This window comes from Phodopus roborovskii, unplaced genomic scaffold (assembly GCF_943737965.1).
Source record: "Phodopus roborovskii unplaced genomic scaffold, PHOROB, whole genome shotgun sequence".
NCBI classification, from domain to species: Eukaryota; Metazoa; Chordata; class Mammalia; order Rodentia; family Cricetidae; genus Phodopus; species Phodopus roborovskii.
This window is the reverse complement of record NW_026126469.1, coordinates 17,997,386-18,018,763: the sequence shown is the minus strand read 5'-3', so window position 1 is coordinate 18,018,763 and position 21,378 is coordinate 17,997,386. Positions and strand designations below refer to the sequence as shown.

General features: G+C 46.4%; 1 protein-coding gene across 1 annotated transcript; it reads left to right on the top strand.

Moving 5' to 3' along the window:
* The first annotated feature begins 2,442 nt into the window (after window positions 1-2,442).
* Window positions 2,443-13,981, top strand: Muc20 (mucin 20, cell surface associated). Its single transcript, XM_051191356.1, has 4 exons — window positions 2,443-2,568; window positions 4,564-6,087; window positions 10,815-10,906; window positions 13,868-13,981. The coding sequence occupies exons 1-4, from the start codon at window positions 2,493-2,495 to the stop codon at window positions 13,934-13,936; spliced, it is 1,761 nt and encodes a 586-aa protein (XP_051047313.1). The 5' UTR covers window positions 2,443-2,492; the 3' UTR covers window positions 13,937-13,981.
* Window positions 13,982-21,378: the final 7,397 nt, after the last annotated feature.

The following is a 21,378-nucleotide window of genomic DNA, read 5'->3' as shown; positions in this document are numbered from 1 at the left end:
TCATTGTCTATTTCCCTGTTCACACCTTACCAGGAAAGGAAGTCACCAAGCCACTGTTTGTTTTTGGTTTTCTTTTGGCTTTCAGTGCTGGGGTGGAGGGGGAAGGGGATGGGGGTGTGTATGAAGGGTGGTGTGCGTGTGTGCGTGTGTGTGTGTGTGTGTGTGTGTGTGTGTGTGTGTGTGTGTGTGTGTGTGTGTGTGCCTATCCAGGCCCCCTGTCCTTTTTTTTCCCTGATCCTTTTGTCATTCTTCTTCGCCAGCTCAGCTCTCGCTAAGGAACGCTCATTCTGTTTTATGGAATGAAGCCACTGAAACTCTATTGTGGTATTTTGGTAGAAAAAGCCTCAGATAGGCATGAGATCCACATTACCCTCCCCGGCCATTCTGCTGTCCCCATACCATGCCCGACACTCCTGTGAGTCCAGCCACAGTGGCTCTGGTGCTCAGGAATCTTCCTGCTTTGACCTTTCTGTAGCTGTGCCTACCACTGCCTCACCTGTCATTCAGTACTGAAGTTGTGCAGTGCTTCTTAGGGTTTTGTTTGTTTGTTTGTTTGTTTCTCTTTATGCACAAGTTCTTGATCAGGTGAGGAGGAAATGGAGTGGGGAATTCCTTGTTGGGGTGAAAAAGGCACCTGAATGAACACTTGCCAGTGGATTAAGCTCAGAGGTGGGGACCTACCTGCTCCTGGAATGAGGAAGCCCCTGGCCCAGCAGGGGTGTGGCAGGAGAGAGGAGGAGGGCCCTCCTGCTGCATTCTCTCCATTACTTGATGGGGGAGTTTCACATGGGGTCATGGCTGCTTGGTGAGGTCTCCCAAAGTCCAGAGGAGGTGCAGTCAACCTCCTCTGCTCTCTGCCTGTAGAGATTTGCAGAAATGAAGAGGCTCTGCCAACACACTGCTCTTACACACTGTGTCCTTACACACTGCTCTTACACACTGTGTCCTTACACACTGCTCTTACACAGTGTCCTTACACACTGTGTCCTTACACACTGTGTCCTTACACACTGTGTCCTTACACACTGTGTCCTTACACACTGCTCTTACACACTGTGTCCTTACACACTGTGTCCTTACACACTGTTCTTACACACTGTGTCCTTACAAACTATTCTCACACACTGTGTTCTTACACACTGCTCTTACACACTGTGTCCTTACATACTATTCTCACACACTGTGTCCTTACACACTATTCTTACACACTGTGTCCTTACATACTATTCTTACAAACTATGTTCTTACACACTGTATTCTTACACACTGTGTTCCAAGGACACTCAACTCCAAGTAGCAGGTGGTTCTACACAGATTCCATCAGTCCTTCTGAAGAGGCTGACAAGATGATGATGACAACTTTTTTTCCTAGGCTGCACAGCCTGTCACCTCAGTATGGAGTAAAATTCTTAGATGATGGTGTCACATATCCAGCAGCTAATCCCAGACTATTGGGCCAAGGAGCCCTCAGAGCTCTTCTTGACTAAGGCCCAGAGTGGGCAAGCTACTTGTTTAAGATCACACAGCTTCTCTTCCACTATTAAGGACAGAGCCAGACACAGGACAACTATTTTGATACAGTTTTAAATTTCTTTCTGGTTCTTGGTTTTGTGAGTTTGTGACATCCATCATGCCTGTGAGTCTATGACATCCATCATATCCGCTCCATCCAAGAACTACTTTCATCCAAATGCACTTACTAAAAATCCCCAAGGAACTTGTCTAGTCAGCAGATGTGGCCGTAGGAGCCCTTGGCCTTGGTCCTTGAGAGATGAGTCCCCTCATTTCGAGGGGAGCACATTGGAAATACAGTTCACTCCTAAGTGCCCCTGAGTCATTTCCCTCACGTTGGTCCTCCTTCCCAGACCTTTGGACTCAGTGTAGCATGGCACCACATCCTGGTACCTGAAACTGGCTAGGAATGTGGTCTTGGCTTTGACGTGGAGACAAAATCCCAGGATGTTGAAAATAGAAAGATATTAGAGGAGAGAGTCCTGCCCCACACTGGAACACTGTCCCCTTGAGACACAGGAACATTCACATCTGCCGGTAGGGGAGGAGGCATGTTTCCTATGAATACCCGCGATGTACCGGAGACACTCGGAAAGGTTCTCTCATTTGCCCTTGATCCCTAGAACCAATAAAATCCAGACTCAGCAGAGAAACTCGGGTCCTACCCACGAAGTCCAGCCCCCAGGTATGGATGTGTGGGGTAAACATCATCTCTCCCTCACCCTTCCCAGAGCAGTGGGAATGAATGATGCTCTATCTTCAAATCAGAGAGGCTAGGCTGCCAGGCCAGGGGGTAGGGGTGGCAGGTGGAAGGGAGGCCTGTGTCAGCCCTCCCTTGTTCACCTGGCTGCATCCTGGAACCTACCCAGTCACACCTGGGCAGGCAGCTGCCCCTCCTCTCTGCACTGAGGAAGCAGGAAAGGGTGGTGAGGAGAGGTAGCAGGCAGGTCTGTCAGGCAGCGGTGGTCAGTGCGCGCAGGATGGGCTCTGTCTGGGGCTTAGCTGTCCATCTTCTTTTCTTCTGCTGGAAGGCAGGAGTCACTGCCAGCTCTGCAGGTAAGGGACAGGGCGGGGCCTGAGGGTCCTCTCTGGCAGGACTCTGGGTGTGAGTTTTGGCAAAGAGCCTTCTGTGGGCAAGGTAGGCATTTTTGTTAATTGCAAATAACAGCCTGCTGAACATAAAATATGGTCACTGTGAACAAGTGTGCAGGATGACAGATGTGTCAGCTTAAGCATGGCGGCACGTAGCCACCACTGTAAGGGAGTCTGGGAGTTAGTCTTCAGGCATGGGACAGTGGGCTGGGAGGGTAGAGGGGCAGGAAGATGCTAGCTGGTGATAATTTCACTATAAACCAACAAATATGGCCTAGCGAAGCTCCGGTTCATCCAAGTTTGTTAGGTAGCACAGTTATTCTCTGAAGTTTACCTTTTGAATGAAGATTTTGTCACAAACTACTCAGAGGGAGATTCGGAGAGAGGTAACCTTTTCTGAAAGATGGGAGCTAACAGTGGTGTGTCACTGACAGGCACTATGCCAAACTCATCACACACGCTTTAAATGGATGGTTTTTCAGAGCAACTTAGGTTCATAGCAAAACTGAGTAGAGAGTGTTGAGATATCTCATTTATCCTGTACTTACTATTTATGCTGTACGTGACCCCACAGTATCAGTATTGTTACAGTGATGACCACACACTGACACATCACACTAGACAGAACCTTTTAATTCTGTTTACTTATTGACCCAGTATTCCTATGCAGGACCCTGGCTGGTTGCCTGGAACTTGCTACATAGACTATATCTATCTATCTATCTATCTATCTATCTATCTATCTATCTATTTAATTATTTTCCCCATTTTATGTGTGTGTGTGAGAAAAAAAAGGTTTTTACATATGTGTGGATTCACATGTGTTTGGCTGTGTGTGAACATGTGTGCGTTGTATGTGGAGGTCCGAGGTTGGTATCGTGAGTAATCCTTGAAGGCTCTTTCACCTTAGTTCGTGAGATAGGGACTTTCAATCAAACGCAGAGCTCATCAATACAGAGAGAGAGAGAGAGAGAGAGAGAGAGAGAGAGAGAGAGAGAGAGAGAGAGAGAGAGAGAGTAATTATCCCCAGAGCCAGCGTGTGCTGCTGCCAGTGCCTAAACCTGGACCATACACTTACAATTGACCAGATGTATGCTGCATTTCCATTCTGTTTAATGGCAAACTTACAACCTCACTCCATTTGGAGCCCAGAGACTTGGCCTGTGTCACAGAGTCAGTACCCAGAAGAACAAGGAACAGAGAGGAGACTCAAACCCGGCTCCATGCCACATTCTCCCCACCCCAAGTTTGGAGGTATGGAGGAGGAATGTAGCAACATCCTGTGACCTGGGCTGGGTTCCGTGGACCAGGAGGCTCAGAGAAATAGATAGCTTGGACCTGAGAGTGGGGGAGGTCTATGAAGAAGGCAGTCACCGCTCCTGCAGACGTGTGCACTCATGCTCACCTAATCAATCTCCTTACCCAAGTGAACTGTTCAGCTCTCTGACTGCTCTCTTTCCTAGGACACATTACATTCAGGCTGGGGCTCCTTTCCCTTACCCTACCAGCTACCTCTAAAGATGAGACTGTAGGTCATTCTTGAATATTAAGGAAATACTTCCATAAGAAAATATTTTTGGGGTGGACAAATTACTCTTGGGGGAGTGACACAGTTCCTACAGAAGGTTCTGGAAGTCCTCATTCCTGTTCTGCAGTTCACAGCTCCTTTGCCCACCCCTGACAACACAATGCTAGGACACTGAACTGCACCCTGATGATCAGAGGGGATCCTGGGGCTGCCTGGCCTCACTGGGATTATCAGAACTTGAGAGGGCACTAGTCAGGGTAGCCTGTCTTTGGAGCTGCTGTGAAGGCCATGGCTTCTCTGCGTTGCCTTCTTCATCTTGTTTATATAGACAATGACCCTCTGTGCAGTCCGGTAGCACCCAGGGCATAAATGCAAACGCTCACCTGAAGTCAGCCTACTGGGGACTCACCAAGTGTTCTTACCCGTCACAGGCCTGAGCATCAGCAGTCCAGCTCCTTTGGTGACAACAGACAACATACAAGTGCCCGCCTTTACTCAGTGTGTTCCTCCAGACACTCAAAGTCTGAAAGCTGAAACTGCTTCTAAAACCTTAATTGCAACCAGTACCAGTTCAGAAGTCAATTCCAGAGACACCCAGACAATCTCTCCTATACCAGAGACCAGGAACACCACCTCCCCTACAGCATCATCCCTGGAGACCCAGACCACCTCCCCTACATTATCATCTCTGGGTACCCAGACCACCTCCCCTACAGCATCATCTCTGGGTACCCAGACCACCTCCCCTACAGCATCATCCATGGGTATCCAGACCACCTCCCCTGAAGCATCAACCCTGGGAAGCCAGACCACTTTCCCTACAACAGAGGCCCTAAAGAACCAGACCATCTTCCCTGTTGAATTGACCCTAAAGACCCAGACCATTTCCTCTGTAACAGAGACCAGAACTCTTGCAATAAGAATACCTTCCAACTTCACGGTTGTGCACCCCATCCCTACAGATACCTCAGATACTTTGGCTACAAGTGGCAGCCCCAGAACTGGAATGAGCATTGTCAAGTCTGGCACAGTGAGTGATCCCATAGAAGCCATCTTTGACACCCTCTGTACTGATGACAGCTCTGAAGAAGCAAGGAAGATCACAATTGACCTCTTAACCTTGGCATACACCTCCACAGAAGCCGAATCCCTGTCCTCAGAGAGCAGCTCCTCCTCGGACAGCTCAGGTGGGGTCCTCACCAGCTCACGGGTCCTGGAACCCGACATTGCAACTCCAGCCAAGGACTCAATTGCTTTCAGCATCACCCACATTAAGCTCACCACCTGTATCACAGAAATAGAAACATCTGTCATCTCTGGGACCCCAGACACAAATCACAGCCCTACAGGAGCTACAGCCTCATCCACGTCTGAGATGCTAACTTGGCCTCAATCCCCAGAGGCAAAACTACTTAGCCCCAAGACCACAAGCTCACCTGGGACCCTGTCAGCATCCAGCACCTCAGTCCTTGCTACCACCCTTGAGGGCACACTCCCTATTCATGTCACAGTAAGAGAAACAACAGTGGCTCAGATTCCCACCTCCGATGGAACTTTGGTGACAGTTAGTATGAACCCACTTAAAAAGACCTCAGCGCTCTCTACTGAGACACAAGGCCACACTGAGGTCTTGGGAACAATTACAGTCCCCAGGTCAACAATGGGAAAAGCAACCTCCTTCTCTGGTTCCTCAACTTCAGACAGCAGTCCCTCAGCAGGGACCACCACCAAGAACTCTATTACCTCAGAGACTTTAACCGCAGACGATATGACCAGCAGCTCCTTCCTCACAGGTAGTCATGTTCTTCCTTTTGTCTCTTCAACTACAGCTAGTACTAGCAAAAAACCAAACGTGCCCTCAGCCAAGACCACAGCTTCACCAAAGACCGCAGTGAAGCCTCCAACACCTACACCCACCGCTGCCTGGACAAGGAGAACCACAAAACACGGTCCAGGTAAGTGAAACCCCCATGTGTGAGCTTTGCGGAGTTAGGTTTGGAGTATTCTTAAGGAGTTGAGAGGAAGGAAGGAGCTCAAGGACAGTGTTGTACACTCTCCCTAAGATTTCACAATCTTCTGGTGGGCTGGTAATAGGCAGTTAATATGTATATGTTATGTAGTGGTGTGTACATGATGTGGGGTGTGTATGTGATGTGAGTGTGTATTGATGTGGGGTGTGTATGTGATGTGGGTGTGTATTGATGTGGGTGTGTATGTGATGTGAGTGTGTATGTGATGTGGGTGTGTATGTGATGTGGGTGTGTATTGATGTGGGTGTGTACGTGATGTGGGTGTGTACGTGATGTGGGTGTGTATGTGATGTGGGTGTGTATGTGATGTGGGTGTGTACGTGATGTGGGGTGTGTATGTGATGTGGGTGTGTATGTGATGTGGGTGTGTATGTGATGTGGGTGTGTATGTGATGTGGGTGTGTATGTGATGTGGGTGTGTATGTGATGTGGGTGTGTATGTGATGTGGGGTGTGTATTGATGTGGGGTGTGTATGTGATGTGGGTGTGTATGTGATGTGGGTGTGTATGTGATGTGGGTGTGTATGTGATGTGGGTGTGTATGTGATGTGGGTGTGTATGTGATGTGGGTGTGTATGTGATGTGGGTGTGTATGTGATGTGGGGGTGTATGTGAGGTGTGTACGTGATGTGGGTGTGTATGTGATGTGGGGGTGTGTACGTGATGTGGGTGTGTATTGATGTGGGTGTGTATGTGATGTGGGTGTGTACGTGATGTTGGTGTGTATGTGATGTTGGTGTGTATGTGATGTGGGTGTGTATTGATGTGGGTGTGTATGTGATGTGGGTGTGTACGTGATGTTGGTGTGTATGTGATGTTGGTGTGTATGTGATGTGGGTGTGTATTGATGTGGGTGTGTATGTGATGTGGGTGTGTGTGTGATGTGGGATGTGTACATGATGTAGGGATGTGTACGTGATGTAGGGATGTGTGTGTGTGATATGGGCATGTGTACATGATGTGTAGGTGATGTGTACGTGATATAATGACATGCACGTGACGTGGTGACTGACATATATGTGAAGAGTGTAAAACTGGATTTCTGAGATGTGGCTGAGATCCTGACTCTGTTTTAACCTGAGAGACCTTGGCCTGTCCCTATCTCTGAGCCTCAGTTTCTTCACCTTGCCTGGGGAGGGGCTGCATCAGCAGCATCTGAGTGAGCTCCGTCTTTCCCAGATCTAACCTCTACCGTATCAACTGTTGAGCGACTACTGTGCTTCAGGTGAGATCTGAAATGTTATTTAAAAGACTTGGCCCTTACGCCAGCCATGCCCATACAGGAGGGAGGAAGAATGTGGACAAGCAACCTGTGAGCCATGTGAGCTTGCAGAGGACACTGAAGTGGAGTTCACAGAGTGACTTTAGACAAACCATCAGAACGACATTTGGGGGCATTTAAATCTTAATCTCTGAAAGACAGAAGCTCTTCAGAGGCTCGCTGCCAGCAGCTCTGTGTTAAGAGCAGCTTATGGGCAGCCTGGAGCATCCGCCCCTGCTGTTAGCTTTGTCCTTGTGGTTCATTCCTGGGTATCTTTGTCTTGTCCTATCTTTTGGGACAAGGGAAATAAAAATGCTAATCGTGCTTTGAGGATAAAGCTCAGTGACAGAGCACTTGACACTGGTGAGCGTGCCTAAGACCCTACATTTGACCCCAAGCCCTGAAAAATCCCAGTCTCTGTCATCTCTATGTCTCTGTGTCTCTGTCTCCACCATCTCTGTGAATGTCATCTCCACCTCAGTCTTGATCTCTGTCTATCTCTCTTACCTCTGTCTACCATTTCTATCTCTTTCTATGTCCATCACTACCAGCAGCATCTTTTATCTTCATCTCTATCTCTATTATCTCTCTTGTATCTTTATCAACTCTGTCAACTCCGTCTTTACCCATCATACATCTTCAGGAATGATATCACAGGCCTGAAAACCACTACTCACAAGGCAGAAGCAAGACAGTGAGTTTGAAGCCAGCTTGATCTACATAGTAAGACCCTATCAAAAAACTGGTACCAACCCAAAACAAAAATTAAAACCAAAATATTTAACCACAACCATGTTATTGAATATCTTTTATATTCTGGGCAAAAATAATATAAAAATACTTCATAGTCAGTAGGCAGAACTCCAAAATGTCTTTACCAGATGTTCTAGTTTTCTATCTGTGGCTGTGATGAACACCAGGACCAAAGCAACTTGTGGAGGAAAGGATTTATTTGCTCACAGGACAATCTGATGGAGGCAATTCCTCAGCCGGATTCCCTCTTCTCATGTGTGTATAGGCCCATGTCAAGCTGACAAAGTGACAAAGGCTACTATGACACCAGAAAGAGGTGACTGAATCTACTTGGCAAAGGGGGTAGACCACTGATTGGACAGTTGCTGTCATGAACTCAATAAACGTGCAAGAGTAGCTGCAGACACCACACCAAAGAAATGTCTAGAAATTCCAGGGGCAGCTTATATTGTCGAGTTTAAATCGAGTTCTGTCCAATGCTATTATTAAGATCCATTTTCAGAACATTTTCCTTTTCCTACCTTGGTTCTAAAGAACATTTGGTCCAGGCAGTGTTACCACAGAAAACCAACTGTTTCCTTCTCGTGGGTGCTTACCCATAATGAGTTTCAAAACTTGCCTCAGTGGACTTTCCTTGGGAACTGATGGCATGCCAAAGGTGAAGCCACACACATGGGGTGATTCTTAGATGAAGCCACATGCCATGGGGTGGTCCCCAGGTGAAGCCACACATATGGGCTGGTCCCCAGGTTCTAGGCACAAGTCCCCTTGCTGTTCCTACTCCCACAGAGCACTCTGTTAACAAAACTAGTCTGTCTGCATGGAGAATGGATCCCAGATGGCTTCATCTCACAAAGAGGGTGGCCTTGGGGTGGAGGGGAATAGTTTTCTTTTCATTTATTTCTCTCTCTCCCTCTCTTTCGTATGTCTCTCTCTTCCCTAACTTCTCCCTTTCCTTATCATCATAATCATGTGTATGTGTGAGTGTGTGTATGTGTATGTGTGAGCATGTGTGTGTATAAGTGTGTGTGTGTGTGTGTGTGTGTGTGTGTGTGTGTGTGTGGTGGGAACAAGGATTCATGTGTCATGGTATACATCAGGAGTTCAGAGGACAGCTTTGTATAATCATTTCTCTTCTACATTTATGTGGGCTCCAGGAACCATACTCAGTTCACCAGGCTGGTTCTGCGACCCCTTTATCCATTGAACCACCTCAAAAACTCAGAAGAGAGTTCTGGGCACACATCCCAAGGAAATTTACTCTACTTGAATTCCAAATCTATAACCTCACAGATAATCAATTTCTTTGGTCTGACCATCAGGCACAAAATCAGTCAGTGCCAAGTCAGGGGGTCTAGGGAAATTTCTCTACAGCAGCAATGGCCCTTCTAGGATTAACCCAGGAATCCCTGGCCCAGGACTGGCTGTCACAAGATTTTTTTTCTCAAAAAAACCATAAAGTAATGTTTATTTATATATCCCCAGAGAGCAATGGCTTTCATAAGTCTACCCAGTCCAGCCTGATAAAACAAGATACTCATTGGTGTTATCTACAGAAGCCTGGATGGCTCTGAGGCAGTCATACCACCAAAGAGTCCCACCTCTTATGTAACCTTGGGGAGAGGCGGGGCCTCCCTGACCCCCACATGAGGGAATGTTTATATAGACCTGTTTATAGATCTGATTTGGTAATGGTCTTCTATAGGTGGTCACAGCTGCTATGATCTCAGACATCTGTTATCATTCCTAACCCAGAGGAAACAGACACACAGCACTAGGTGCAAGAAAAAAGCCAGGAGGCCCACCAACCTTTGTTTCTATCACTCCAAAAGGCTAAGGACTTAAGGACAAGTTGTTGTGGCAGGCGAAAAGATTCATCCGGAAAACCAGAGCATCTTGGGGCTCTCAGTAATCGAAAGTGTCTCTTAAGGAGGGGAGGAAGGTGCAGGAGTAATGAAAAAGGATTCCGGAGACTTCTAGGAGCTAAGTCAATGACCTGTTATCTTAGTCATGCTTATATGAGGTAGATTTAAGAGAAATCAACTTTGTATTACCGTTTCTATGAAACAGTTATCAAATGGTTAATATGAATAGTTTATAAAGTTAAACAGAAATCTGACCCAAAGATTAAGGTGGCAAAGGAGACAAATAAAGTGTAGAGGTAGAAAGGTCAAGCGTTTCCTTCTTGTTTTAGAAGCTTACCAGACACCTGCAGATCCAAGCAGAGTCAGTTCTTTTAGCAAAACTGCCCTCCAAGTCTGGGAGGTAGCCTACTCGACTGGTTGTCCTCAAAGCCCACGTGGGAGGTGTTTTCTATAGTTAGTGAGGGACTAAGGATATGTTGTTCTGCTTCCTGATCTCCAAGATTAGTGATTTTAAAAGTCATCTGAAATAAATGAAGTTCTGGGATTTATTTCCCAGCACTCCAGAGGCAGGTGGATCTCTGTGAGTTCGAGGCCAGCCTGGTCTACAAAGAGAGTTCCAGAGCTGTTAAACAGAGAAACCCTGTCTCAAAAATATAAATAAAGACAAAACAATGAACAAAAGACAAATGGGAGTGTGGACCTATGAGGAGAGGGGCCCAGGTTGGATATGACATGACTGTTTTTGTCATCTTTCATCTATCCTCAACTTTCAGGAGAAGATGGAGGCTTTCTCCTAGTCAGGCTAAGTGTGGCCTCCCCTCAGGACCTCACTGAGCCAAAAGCCACAGAGAAGCTGATGCACCAGGTGAGCTGTGTGTCAGGTGAGAAGGGAGGGCTCTCAGGGACCCCAGGAAGCACCTGTAGGACCCAGAAGGGAGACTATGACACAAAATAGTATTACATAAAAGAGCATTAGGAGCTGAACCTGGGGCTCATGTCTGGCTTTGATCTTGCCTAGCTTCTCGATCCTTCCCTTCCCTTTCGGTAATGCACCTTCCCACCCCCATATCCAGTTTCTTCAGGCCCTATAAGGCCCTTTCTGTCCTTTGAAAAGGTCAGCAGTGTTGATGGGAAAGTAAGCAGAGCCCTTGGCAGTTCACACGGAAAAGGTGAAGTGTTACAAGCAGTTTTTCTGCTAGCCTGGTCCCAGAGCCTCGTCAGCCCCTAATAACACACAGAAATGCTGTATTATATATAAAACTGTTGGCCAGTTATTAGTGTTTCTTATTGGCTAGCTCTGTCTTAAATATTAACCCATTTCTATTAATCTAAGTATTTCCATGTGGCCTTATCTTACCTGAGAGAGGGCCCAGACCTCTTCTTCTCAAGTCTCTACATCTTGACTCTCCTCCTACATCTCCCACAATCCTCCTTGTCTCCTAGTCCCGCCTATCTTGCCTTCCTATTGGCAACAGTGTTTTATTCATTAACCAATAAAAGAAACATATTTACAGAATGACATCTCCCATCAGTGAAGACTGGGAAATCTACAGGTGGTTCTTCCACTGTCACTTACAAACTAATCAGAGTGTTTCCTCTGCAACGCTGTGCACGTCATTCTTCACGGTCTTTCTCTGTACATATGGAGGGGGCGTATCACAGAGGGAAAAACTACTCAGCCTATCCTCACTACTCTGTGTAGCAGCCCTGGCTGTCCTGAAACTCACTCTGTAGACCGGGCTGGCCTCAAACTCTGCCTCTGCCTCCTGACTGCTAGGATCAAAGGTGAGTGCCACCACTGTCCAGCCCTTCACCACTCTTCTACATTCCCTACCCAAACAAACCAAGGAAATCGTGCCACCAATAGTGGGCTAGCTCTCTTCCCAAATTAAATAGCTTATTAATACAGTTTCCCATAGACAGGCCAAACTGATCCAGATAATGCCTCATTGAGACTCTTCCAGGTGATTCTAGAGTGCATCAAGCTGACAAAACTAACATCCAATAAAAATCACACGGATGGGAAAGGACAGGAAATAGGGATGCTAGATATGAAACCCCTTGGAGGTATGTGCTAGACAGTGAGGAAGATGGTGGAGTATTTGTATACCATAAGTCTAGGCCATTTGTTCTTGGGCCAAGGCCTTTGGGGTGCTGTGAAGGTTAGACTGGGTCAGCTCAGTATAAAGGCCATAGACCTAGCTCAGTACAGGTTTTGTGAAATGTCCAAGCTCTACCTGTATTGTGAACAGTGAGAGCCGACCTGGGATACCACCTAAGACAGACTGCTCCTTCTACCCTGTTCCACCAAATATCTCAGTCTTACAGCTAGCACCTTTCATAGTCAATGAGGACCACAGTAGTTCAGGTTCAATGTTATCTCTTGAAAGGACAGACCTGAAAGAGAGGCTGACAGGCAGCCTTATGCCAGAGGTAAAGTCCTACAGCCAGGATAGACAAGTGAGATAGTCCATTAGCAGATGGAAGTGGGTGGTATACCTACCAGTAGGATCCCTCAGTGAAGGCAAAAGAGGCCTGACATCTGCCACCATCTGGTCCTGTCTGCTGCTTTGATTTGTTTCTATTCCCTTTTCATTGCGTAATCAAATCCCCACTCCCACATCTAATTTTTGTTTTTATCTTATTTTATGTGTATGTATGTGTGTCTATGTGCTATGTCCATGCTAGGTGCCTGTGGAGGCCAGTAGAGGGTACCAAATCCCCCAGGTCTGGGGTATCAGATGGTTGCGAGCCAACATGTGGATGCTGGGAACCAAACACAAGTCCTCTGCAAGAGTAACAAGTGCTTTTAACCACTGAGCTGTGTCTCCAGCCACAGATCCAATTTATGGCAGGTTCTAGATGTCCAGGCTTCCAAGAAATTAAGGGACATGGATGGGGAACAAAAAAGCAGTTCTCAGTTGCAAATAAGGGAGGGGACTCCAGATGGACAGACACAAAGGAATGACAGAAGAGCAGCTTTGAAAAAGTGTGGGGACACGCCCCCTGGGACACTGTCCTCTTGCTGGGGACACGCCCCCTGGGACACTGTCCTCTTGCTGGGAACACGCCCCCTGGGACACTGTCCTCTTGCTGGGCACTGTCAGCCATCACCACACTCCAAGAGCTGTCACATGGGTTCCCCCTGGCACTTTGTTTTGGGTTGCTTGTTGCAGGGTCAAAGTTCTGAGCACAAGCATCCAACTGACCGCTCACTACCCTGGGGAATTAGGAGGGAACACATATCTAGGTCTTCCAATTCTCTTAGGAGCAAGGAGGTCACCTGAAACGACCCTCATGAGGATTTCTGTCTACGAGGCATCTGAGTTGACAGAGGACAGACAAATAGATGACAGGTGTCTCCTCTATAGGAAACAGGGATCCTATAGGAGGGGAAGGCCACCGTGGAACATAGACTTGACACCTGACTTGGCAACTATTTCAGGGGTCAGAAAGCAACCTGAGAGGCAGGAGCAAGAGCACATGTGGTTGCCACAGACTATTATTGTTTGTTATTATTATTATTTTATGGGATTTGTTAAGTGTAGTGATTTTTGTTGAGATCGGGCCAAGGGAGTGAGGCACAGGGAGCAGGCAGATCTGAGAGTGGGTTCTATTTAGCTGTGTGAGCTTGGATAAGTCAGCCCACTACACTTTACCCGTATGGAACGAAAACAGCTGCTGTGTGTTTTAAATGGCCCTTGTTCTCACCGGAGAGGCCCAGGAAACATTGTTGCTGTCCCTCTGCTGCCCCTTCTTGTCCCTGGCCTGTGGTGGGCTTCCGGGCAGATAGGCTGAGCACCTGAACTGTTCTTTTGCTTTCTAGCTCAGCTGTGAACTGCACACCCACATGCCACTTGTTCAAGTGTCCTTACTGAGCATCAGAAGGGGCTGAAGAATGTTAACTGCAGCCAGGCATGTCCTCTATACTGCAAGAAAAGTAAATGCTGCCTGTGGCCCGGACCCCAAACCAACCAAAGCTGTGGTACTGTGCCATGGACCCAGAGGGTTCCTAGGAAGATCAGCTGACGTGAGAACCTTGCCCCATTCCTGACCACAAGACCTGGGTCCACTATGCCTGTGTGTGTGTGCAAGGGGGGAGAGCTAGCCTGTTTCCAGGGGTGTCCTTCGCTTCCTCTGACTGGCTATTGTATTTCAATAAAGGGAAAACTGACCACTCATCTGTGTTCTTCCATTTTGTATTAAATTGACACCCAGTGTGGCCCAGAGATTACCTACAGTGAGCCCATGTGCCTTAGATGTTTTTTATTGTGTGAGAATTTGGGGACTGCTTTCCTGTGGCCTGGTTTGGTTTGGCATTTACCAAGACTTGCCCTGGAGCCTGTTGAACCCTGAGCTCTGTGTTAATCAACTTATTGTCACTAGAGCAAAATAGGAGATCATCAACTTGCAATGAGGAAAAGCTTATTTCTGCTCACAGTTAAGAAGGTTCTGGGTCAAAATAGGGGAAACCTATTCCTTTGGGCCCCAGATCAGGTCAAAACAGGGCAGCAATCCATTTGCTCTATGTATCAGGTGGACGTGTCTGGCAGAGCCAACTACTACTTTTGTGCTCAGAAAGCAAAAAACAAAGGTAGTGGAAGGAGCTGGGGCACCTAATTCCCTCCAAGGGCACATCCTCAGTGACTTCAGAATTCCCCCTTAGGCTCCATCCCCTAAAAACTCTGCCTACTGAGGAACTACCCCATGACTAAGCCTTTAACACCCTGGCCACATCCCAACCATGTAGAACTCCTTCAGGGGCAGAGATCATATTTGTTTATCTCAGACCCTTTGAGCCTTGGTAAACCTGGTGTGAGTGAGGGAGGAGCTCAGAGAACATCAAATTGATTTAAATGTCAAGTGGTGGACTTGAGCACATTTAAAAGAAGTCTATAAAATGCAGCTATTCCTGCCATAGTTCCTGCTCACCTGGCATTATTTAAAAATTAAATGTGTTTTTTTTTCTCTCATAAAAGCATAACTTGCTTATGATTTTAAACTTTTGGAAAACCAATAAACGGAAACAGAAAGAGTAAGGAAGAATAGGAGGGGAGGAAAAGAAAAAAAAAAAAACCCTGAAATAGCAGCTCTTACATACCGCCAGTGCTTACGCATGTCCAGTTGCTCAGTCAGCCCGCCCACGTGGTCGAGGAGACACCACACACTCAGCGCTCCTGGATTTGAAATTCTTAATCCAATTTGCTGCATTGTCTTCAGCTCAGTTCATTCCACTGGCACCCTCCAGCTGCTCCAGCCCAGATTCTCAGAACCACTAGTTCTCCTTTCTCTCTCATCTTACACCAGGAAATGCAACCGCCTTCTCGTCCTCGAACGACACCCAGCACCTGACACTCAGCATCTCTGCTGCCTTTGCCCAGGTGGTCTGAGATGCCACCGTCTCTCATCTGTGTATTACTCCAGCCTCCCTGTTTGTACCTGTGCCCATCCCAAAACCCAGTCCTGTTCCCAGACATTACCTGGAGATACCTTCTCCTAACACACGGCAGGCCTGTGCTTCACATACTTCCATTCATCAAAGGAAAAGCCAAGTCTGGGCAACAGTCTGTAGAACTGTGAAAGACAGGCGCTGCATCACCCCCCCAACCCCCCACCCCCGCTGCAAGCCACCAACTGCTTTGCTAAGCCTTAAGCTTTAGATGCACCAGACCTGCTCTGGTCTTGGGGCCTTTGTGTGTAATGTTGAGTCTGCTTTTAGAAGGCCTTTCCTGCAGATATCCACTCAGTACCTCCTCCCTCTCCACCTGTATCATCCTCTCGGCAATGTGCCCTACCCACAATACCATTCTTACCCGATACCGACCGCCACTCTGCTTTGATATTCCTGATCTAGAATGTATTTTTTCTATTGGTCTTTAATACCAGAATCCTCCAACTATAATGAAGTCTTTTGTTCATTGTAGCGTCCCTAGCACCTTGCACATAGTCAGTACTTTGTGTGCTGGGGATACAGTGCAGTTTCAGAGCTCTCAACTGAGTCCTCAGTGTGAGCAAAGCATGGGTTTAATCTCCAGCATTGAAGTGATGACATAAGTTACTCCATAATTATGTTAAATAGGCAATGAAAACAGCAAACAGCTGCTCTGGATAAAGGGGGTGGGTGTGTATACTCAACTGATATTCTCTGTTCTCCGAGTGGGGCAGGAAGCAAATAACTCTTAACCCTCACCCTGGTGTGTTTGGTGAGTCCCTAAATAAAAGACAGACCATGTTGTGTGCTGAGGAGCACTCTGAGATGTCTCTTGAGCTCGGAATATGCTTACTGGGTAAAGGTACCAGCTGCCAAGCCAAAGGACCTGGGTTTGATTCCCAGGACACACATTATAGAAGCATAGAATGGGCTCCCTTACAGTGTCCTCTGACCTCAACAACATATGCTATCTTCCCTTCCAGAACACAAAATAAATAACAAAATGTGTCTTATAAAAATGTGTCCTATCACAAAGAGTAAAGTTAGTAGGGGATATTTAGCATCAATAAAGATAACAGACTTGGGGGGGAAAATCTATTTTTTCCCATTTAACCAGAACAGTGTCCTTGCATACAGAGAGCTCCTCCTATAGGACAACAGAGAGACAACCCAGCAGAAAGATAGACAAACGGTTGTGGTGATATATTGTTTATGATCTAATAAAGACACTGGAGATCAGTTTGCAAAGCCAGCCATACTAGTTAGCTATAGAAACTAGATAGTGGTGGCACACACTTTTAAACCCAGGACTCAGGAGACAGGCAGATGGATCTCTCTGAGTTTGAGGCCACCCTGGACTACACAAGAGGGAAGAGTAACAGAGCTCATGCCTTTGATCCCAGCACTTGGGATCACAGGTCTTTAATCCCAGCACTAGGGAGGTGGAGACAGGAGGATCTGGCTGAGTGGAAAAAGGAATGTAAGGAGGAGGAGACAGGAATTCAGTGCTTTTGCCTCTGAGGATTTGTGGAGGCAGGATTGCCTCCTGAGTAGAGATAAGATCTACTGGCTTGGCTGCTTTGCTTCTCTGAACTTCAGCTTGAAGATTGAACCCCATTATCAGTCTCTTGCCTTTTATTTATCGTGCTATAAACAGTGAAGAGTGGTAATTCGCAGAAGACTGTGAATGCCTTCCCATGAAGAAGAAAATTTGACTCAGCTACCAAAGATGGGAAAATAAATACAGTTAGATATTATTTATTGTGTTTCTGGTAGATAGGTAAGGATTTATATAATTTTTAATACTAATAAGAGAGCAGACAATAATAAATATTTTTATCATGGATGAAACTCATACAGGATTTTGAAGGCAAACATGACTATTTGACAACTTAAAGACTTGAAAATGTATATCCCTTTAACCCAGATATTTCATTCCTAGTTTATTTCAAGAAAATAATGAAGACTCTATATAGAACTAGTTATAACCACCCCCCCCAAATCAAAACTCAAAAAAGCCCAAGCTATTCCAATAAGGCAGTTTAGTTAGACATAGTAGATATTAAATACAATCTCATTTTATTCAATCTACAGAAATTCCTGGCTAGAATGATGACTCATCAGTTAAGAGTGCTTGCTGCTCTTGCAAAGGATTAGAGTTTGGTTCCCAGCACCCATGTCAGGTAGCTCACTACCGCCTGTAACTCTAGCTCTCAGACCTGATGCCCTCTTCTGGCCTCAATGAACATTGCACTCTTGTGCACATGCCTCATCACACACACACACACACACACACACACACACACACCACATGCAACTGAAAGTAAAATAACTCAGGGATGGAGAGATGGCTCAGAACACGCACTACTCTTCCAGAGGACTTGATTTGTAGTTATTAGCATGGAAAGAAGTGCATAAAATATTTTTGCTTTTATTTTATGGAAATGAAATTATTTTTCCTCCATTACTTTTCACATCATCTCTAACATTTTCCTTTCCAACATCAGAGTCACTTCCGTTGCCGCCCAGAAGACAGACAGACTGCTTGGTATATAGGTCTCATGATGTGGCCTCTGCTGCTCCCTCACCCTGGTCCTGCAGCTCCTGCTCCTCTACCCTGCGCCCCTTCTACTGGTGTGTCTCATCCTCCCAAGCAACACCTGATATGATTCCTTCCTGCAGGAATAATCTCATTTCATGGGTCGCTTCACCTGGAAAACTACTCATTCCCAGGAGCCCAGTTCAGATGGGACCTTTTCAGGTCTCTGTCTGATTCCCTAGAGAGGGGCTGATTTCTTCATCTGTTTGCTTACATTTTTGTTTTAACACTTGACGGAGTGTGTTATAATTTAGGCATTTTTTGGGGTTTCTTAAGTTATCTTTGTTCAGGATAAATACTATTTGAGTGTATCTGTAGTTACAGAACTGAGCACAGAGCCCTACACAGAGGGGTCCATGAGTGTTTCTGAGTGACTAGAATAGATGATGAGTTAATGAATAGATGATGTGGTGATTCTAATGGGAATGCCCTCAATAGGCTCATATGTTTGAATGTTTGCTTCCCAGTTGGTGGACTGTTTAGGAAGGATTCGGAGGCGTGGCCTTGTTGGAGAAGGCATGACACTGGGGGCAGGCAAGCCCATGCCAGTCCAGTCTCTCACTTCTGGATAAGATGTGAGCTTTCACCTGCTGCACGAGCATCATGCCTGCTTGTCTGCTGCCATGCTCCCTGCCATGATGGTCATGGACTCATTCTCTGAAACTATAAGCAAGTCCCCAATTAAGTGCTTTCTTTTATAAGTTGCCTTGGTCATGGTGTTTCATCACAGCAATAGAACAGTGACTAAGGTAGGCTACATGAGCAGATGTCCCTGAAGTAACGGCAGTTGGCTCTGAAAGCTAAGAAATGAGCTCTCAGCAGTGTGGTAAAGCTATGCAACTGCTGGTGTAATCACAAGCTGAGACACCATGACATAATCACAAGCTGTGCAACCTATGATGTAATCACAAGCTGTACAACTGATGATGTAACCATAAACCGTGTAACTGATGATGTAATCACAAGCTGTGCTGCGACAAGGCATGGAGGGAAAGCAGCTAGCTTACTTGGCCACAGTATCACTGCTAAGGAGCCCTTGCCACTGAGTAATTTTTCTTCTCTCACTTTGTACTTTCTTAAATTGGTGACACCTACTCCAGAGGACAATTTCATATTAGTTGCATACGCACAATGTTGATGATGATTACTACTGTATATCAGAAAAATTATAAAATATAGGATAGACCAATTGAAAGTATTTGGAAATTCTAGAGTATAATTATAATTGTGTGGAGGAGGGAGGAGAGGGTCAAAGTTAGCAGAAATAATGTCACCAAGTCATCAAGGAGCAGGACATAGAGAAAATTCTCTAGCCATTGGGATTCTGAAGGGATGTGTAGAAAAGCAGTATCATGGATGAGGAGAAGGCTTGGTGGTTAAGAGAGCTTGCTTCAGAAGTATGATGGCCCATGTTCAGACTCCCAACACTTGTATGAGAAGCCAGGCATGGCCATATGCAAGCCAATACCCCAGCACTAGCAGGGATAGGACAGAGACAGGAGGATCTAACCAAATGTCAATCTCCAGGTTTGATGAAAAACCCTGTGTCAGAGAAATAAAACATAGAATGAGGAGTAGGTGACCTAATGTCCTTCATAGGCATAAGTGAGTGCTCGTGTGTGCATGTGCGCACACACACATACACACACACACACACACCACTACCACCACCACCACACATTTCATAAAGATGAAAGCATTTGTGAACCTAAATAAGACCACCTGCCTTATTACCTGTGACTCTAAAGCATAAGAGAACAACATGAGGGATTTTTCTGACAAGGTTACCTTGTGTGAAGCATTGCCTGGTAGCCAATTCATGGGTGTGCTCCAACTGCAAGTGAGCGGATACCACATCACTTTCTAGTGGCAATAAAGTTTAAAGTGGTGTAGCATGCCAGCCAGCTACTATCTGTCATTCTGGCCATTTAGCTCCTCACATGGTCCACGGGAGGTTTCTGAAAGCCTCCTTAAAGCAGAGAAGAATGAGCAAGGACATTGGCATGTGGGGCCCCAGAGAGTTCTCTTTGTCCTTCAGTGGCCCCTCAGGATGCCCTTGCTGCCTGTAACCAGCTGGAAAGTGCCTGTTCCTTTTCTCAGGTAAGCCTGAAGAAGGACCAGTCACCTTTTTATCCCTGGTACCAAAGTGACGGAATCCAAACCAAAGAGCTCATTGAAAACTCGTGGAAAATTGCAATAGCGTCCTTGATCTAGTTCTGCCATTCACAAAGGTAGCTTTCTGGTAGCCACAGCATGGTGTCCCGGGACACCTTCCCTGCCCTGTCAACGCCCCATTCTGTGTTCTCATTGTCTCAGCAATTGTGACCAGGGCTACTAGACAAGACACAGAGTATCAAGTATGTTACAACTTCAGATGAATAATTTTTAAAAAGTAAAAGGATGTCCTAAATATTTCCTGAGCCATCCTTAACTACAAAATTAGTTGTGCTGGTAGCTTGTTGGAAACATAATTTTAACAGGCATCCTCTACTTTTTATTTGCTAAATCTGATAACTCTCATTTTTATTAAAGAATATTATATATTTGTAGAGTGCACAGTCTGAGCTATGTAGATGCTTTGCATACATTAGCAAACAGCCCTCCTTTGGGAGATAATCTTGCTATAAGTCCTGGTGGTCCAGATCTTGCAATGACCCTCCTGCCTCTGCTTCCCAAATTCAATTACAGGCATGCGTGACCACAGCTGGCCTGAACAAGCACAGTACTTATACTATTCACAGTTTTAGAAGTTGAAGTCCAAGTTGATTGGCCTTATCTGTTTGGCCTCTAGGTCAGGGTCCCTCGGCTAGGTCAAATGGCAGAGAAACAGAAAACAACCCCATCCACTAAATGCAAAAGAGGCAAGGGCACAGGCTAGCCTCGTGTTATAAAAGCTCACTCCCAGGGCCACTGGGCCTGGGCTCCAGCCCTCCCCAGGGTGATTTTCAGGACCTAATCGCCTTGTACTAGGCCTTTCCTATTGAAGGTTTACTACTCGGCTGCACCAAGGACCAAGGCTCCAGCATTGGCTGAGGTGTGGGAGTGCGGTGAGGCAGGAGGAAGCAAGGACCAAGCCAGCGTTGTGTCCTCTGATGCATTCAACACGGGGCAACCGGGACCCGTGACGGGGCTGGACCCCATGATGCATTCAACACGGGGCAACCGGGACCTGTGACGGGGCTGGACCCCACCACCTGACTCCTTTACCTCATCCCTAGCATGCAGCTGCCACCTCTATGTTCATGACGGTGCAGAGAATGTACTGTACTGTGTCTTGCCCTAGAGCCACCAGAAGAAATGGATGGAA

What these genes read in the sequence shown, in the direction of transcription:
- Muc20 (XM_051191356.1), top strand. Translation starts at nt 2,493, where the DNA reads ATGGGCTCTGTCTGGGGCTTAGCTGTCCATCTTCTTTTCTTCTGCTGG. An exon ending in AGTCACTGCCAGCTCTGCAG is followed by an intron (nt 2,569 to 4,563) that starts GTAAGGGACAGG and finishes TACCCGTCACAG; the next exon opens with GCCTGAGCATCAGCAGTCCA. An exon ending in CAGAGAAGCTGATGCACCAG is followed by an intron (nt 10,907 to 13,867) that starts GTGAGCTGTGTG and finishes TTTGCTTTCTAG; the next exon opens with CTCAGCTGTGAACTGCACAC.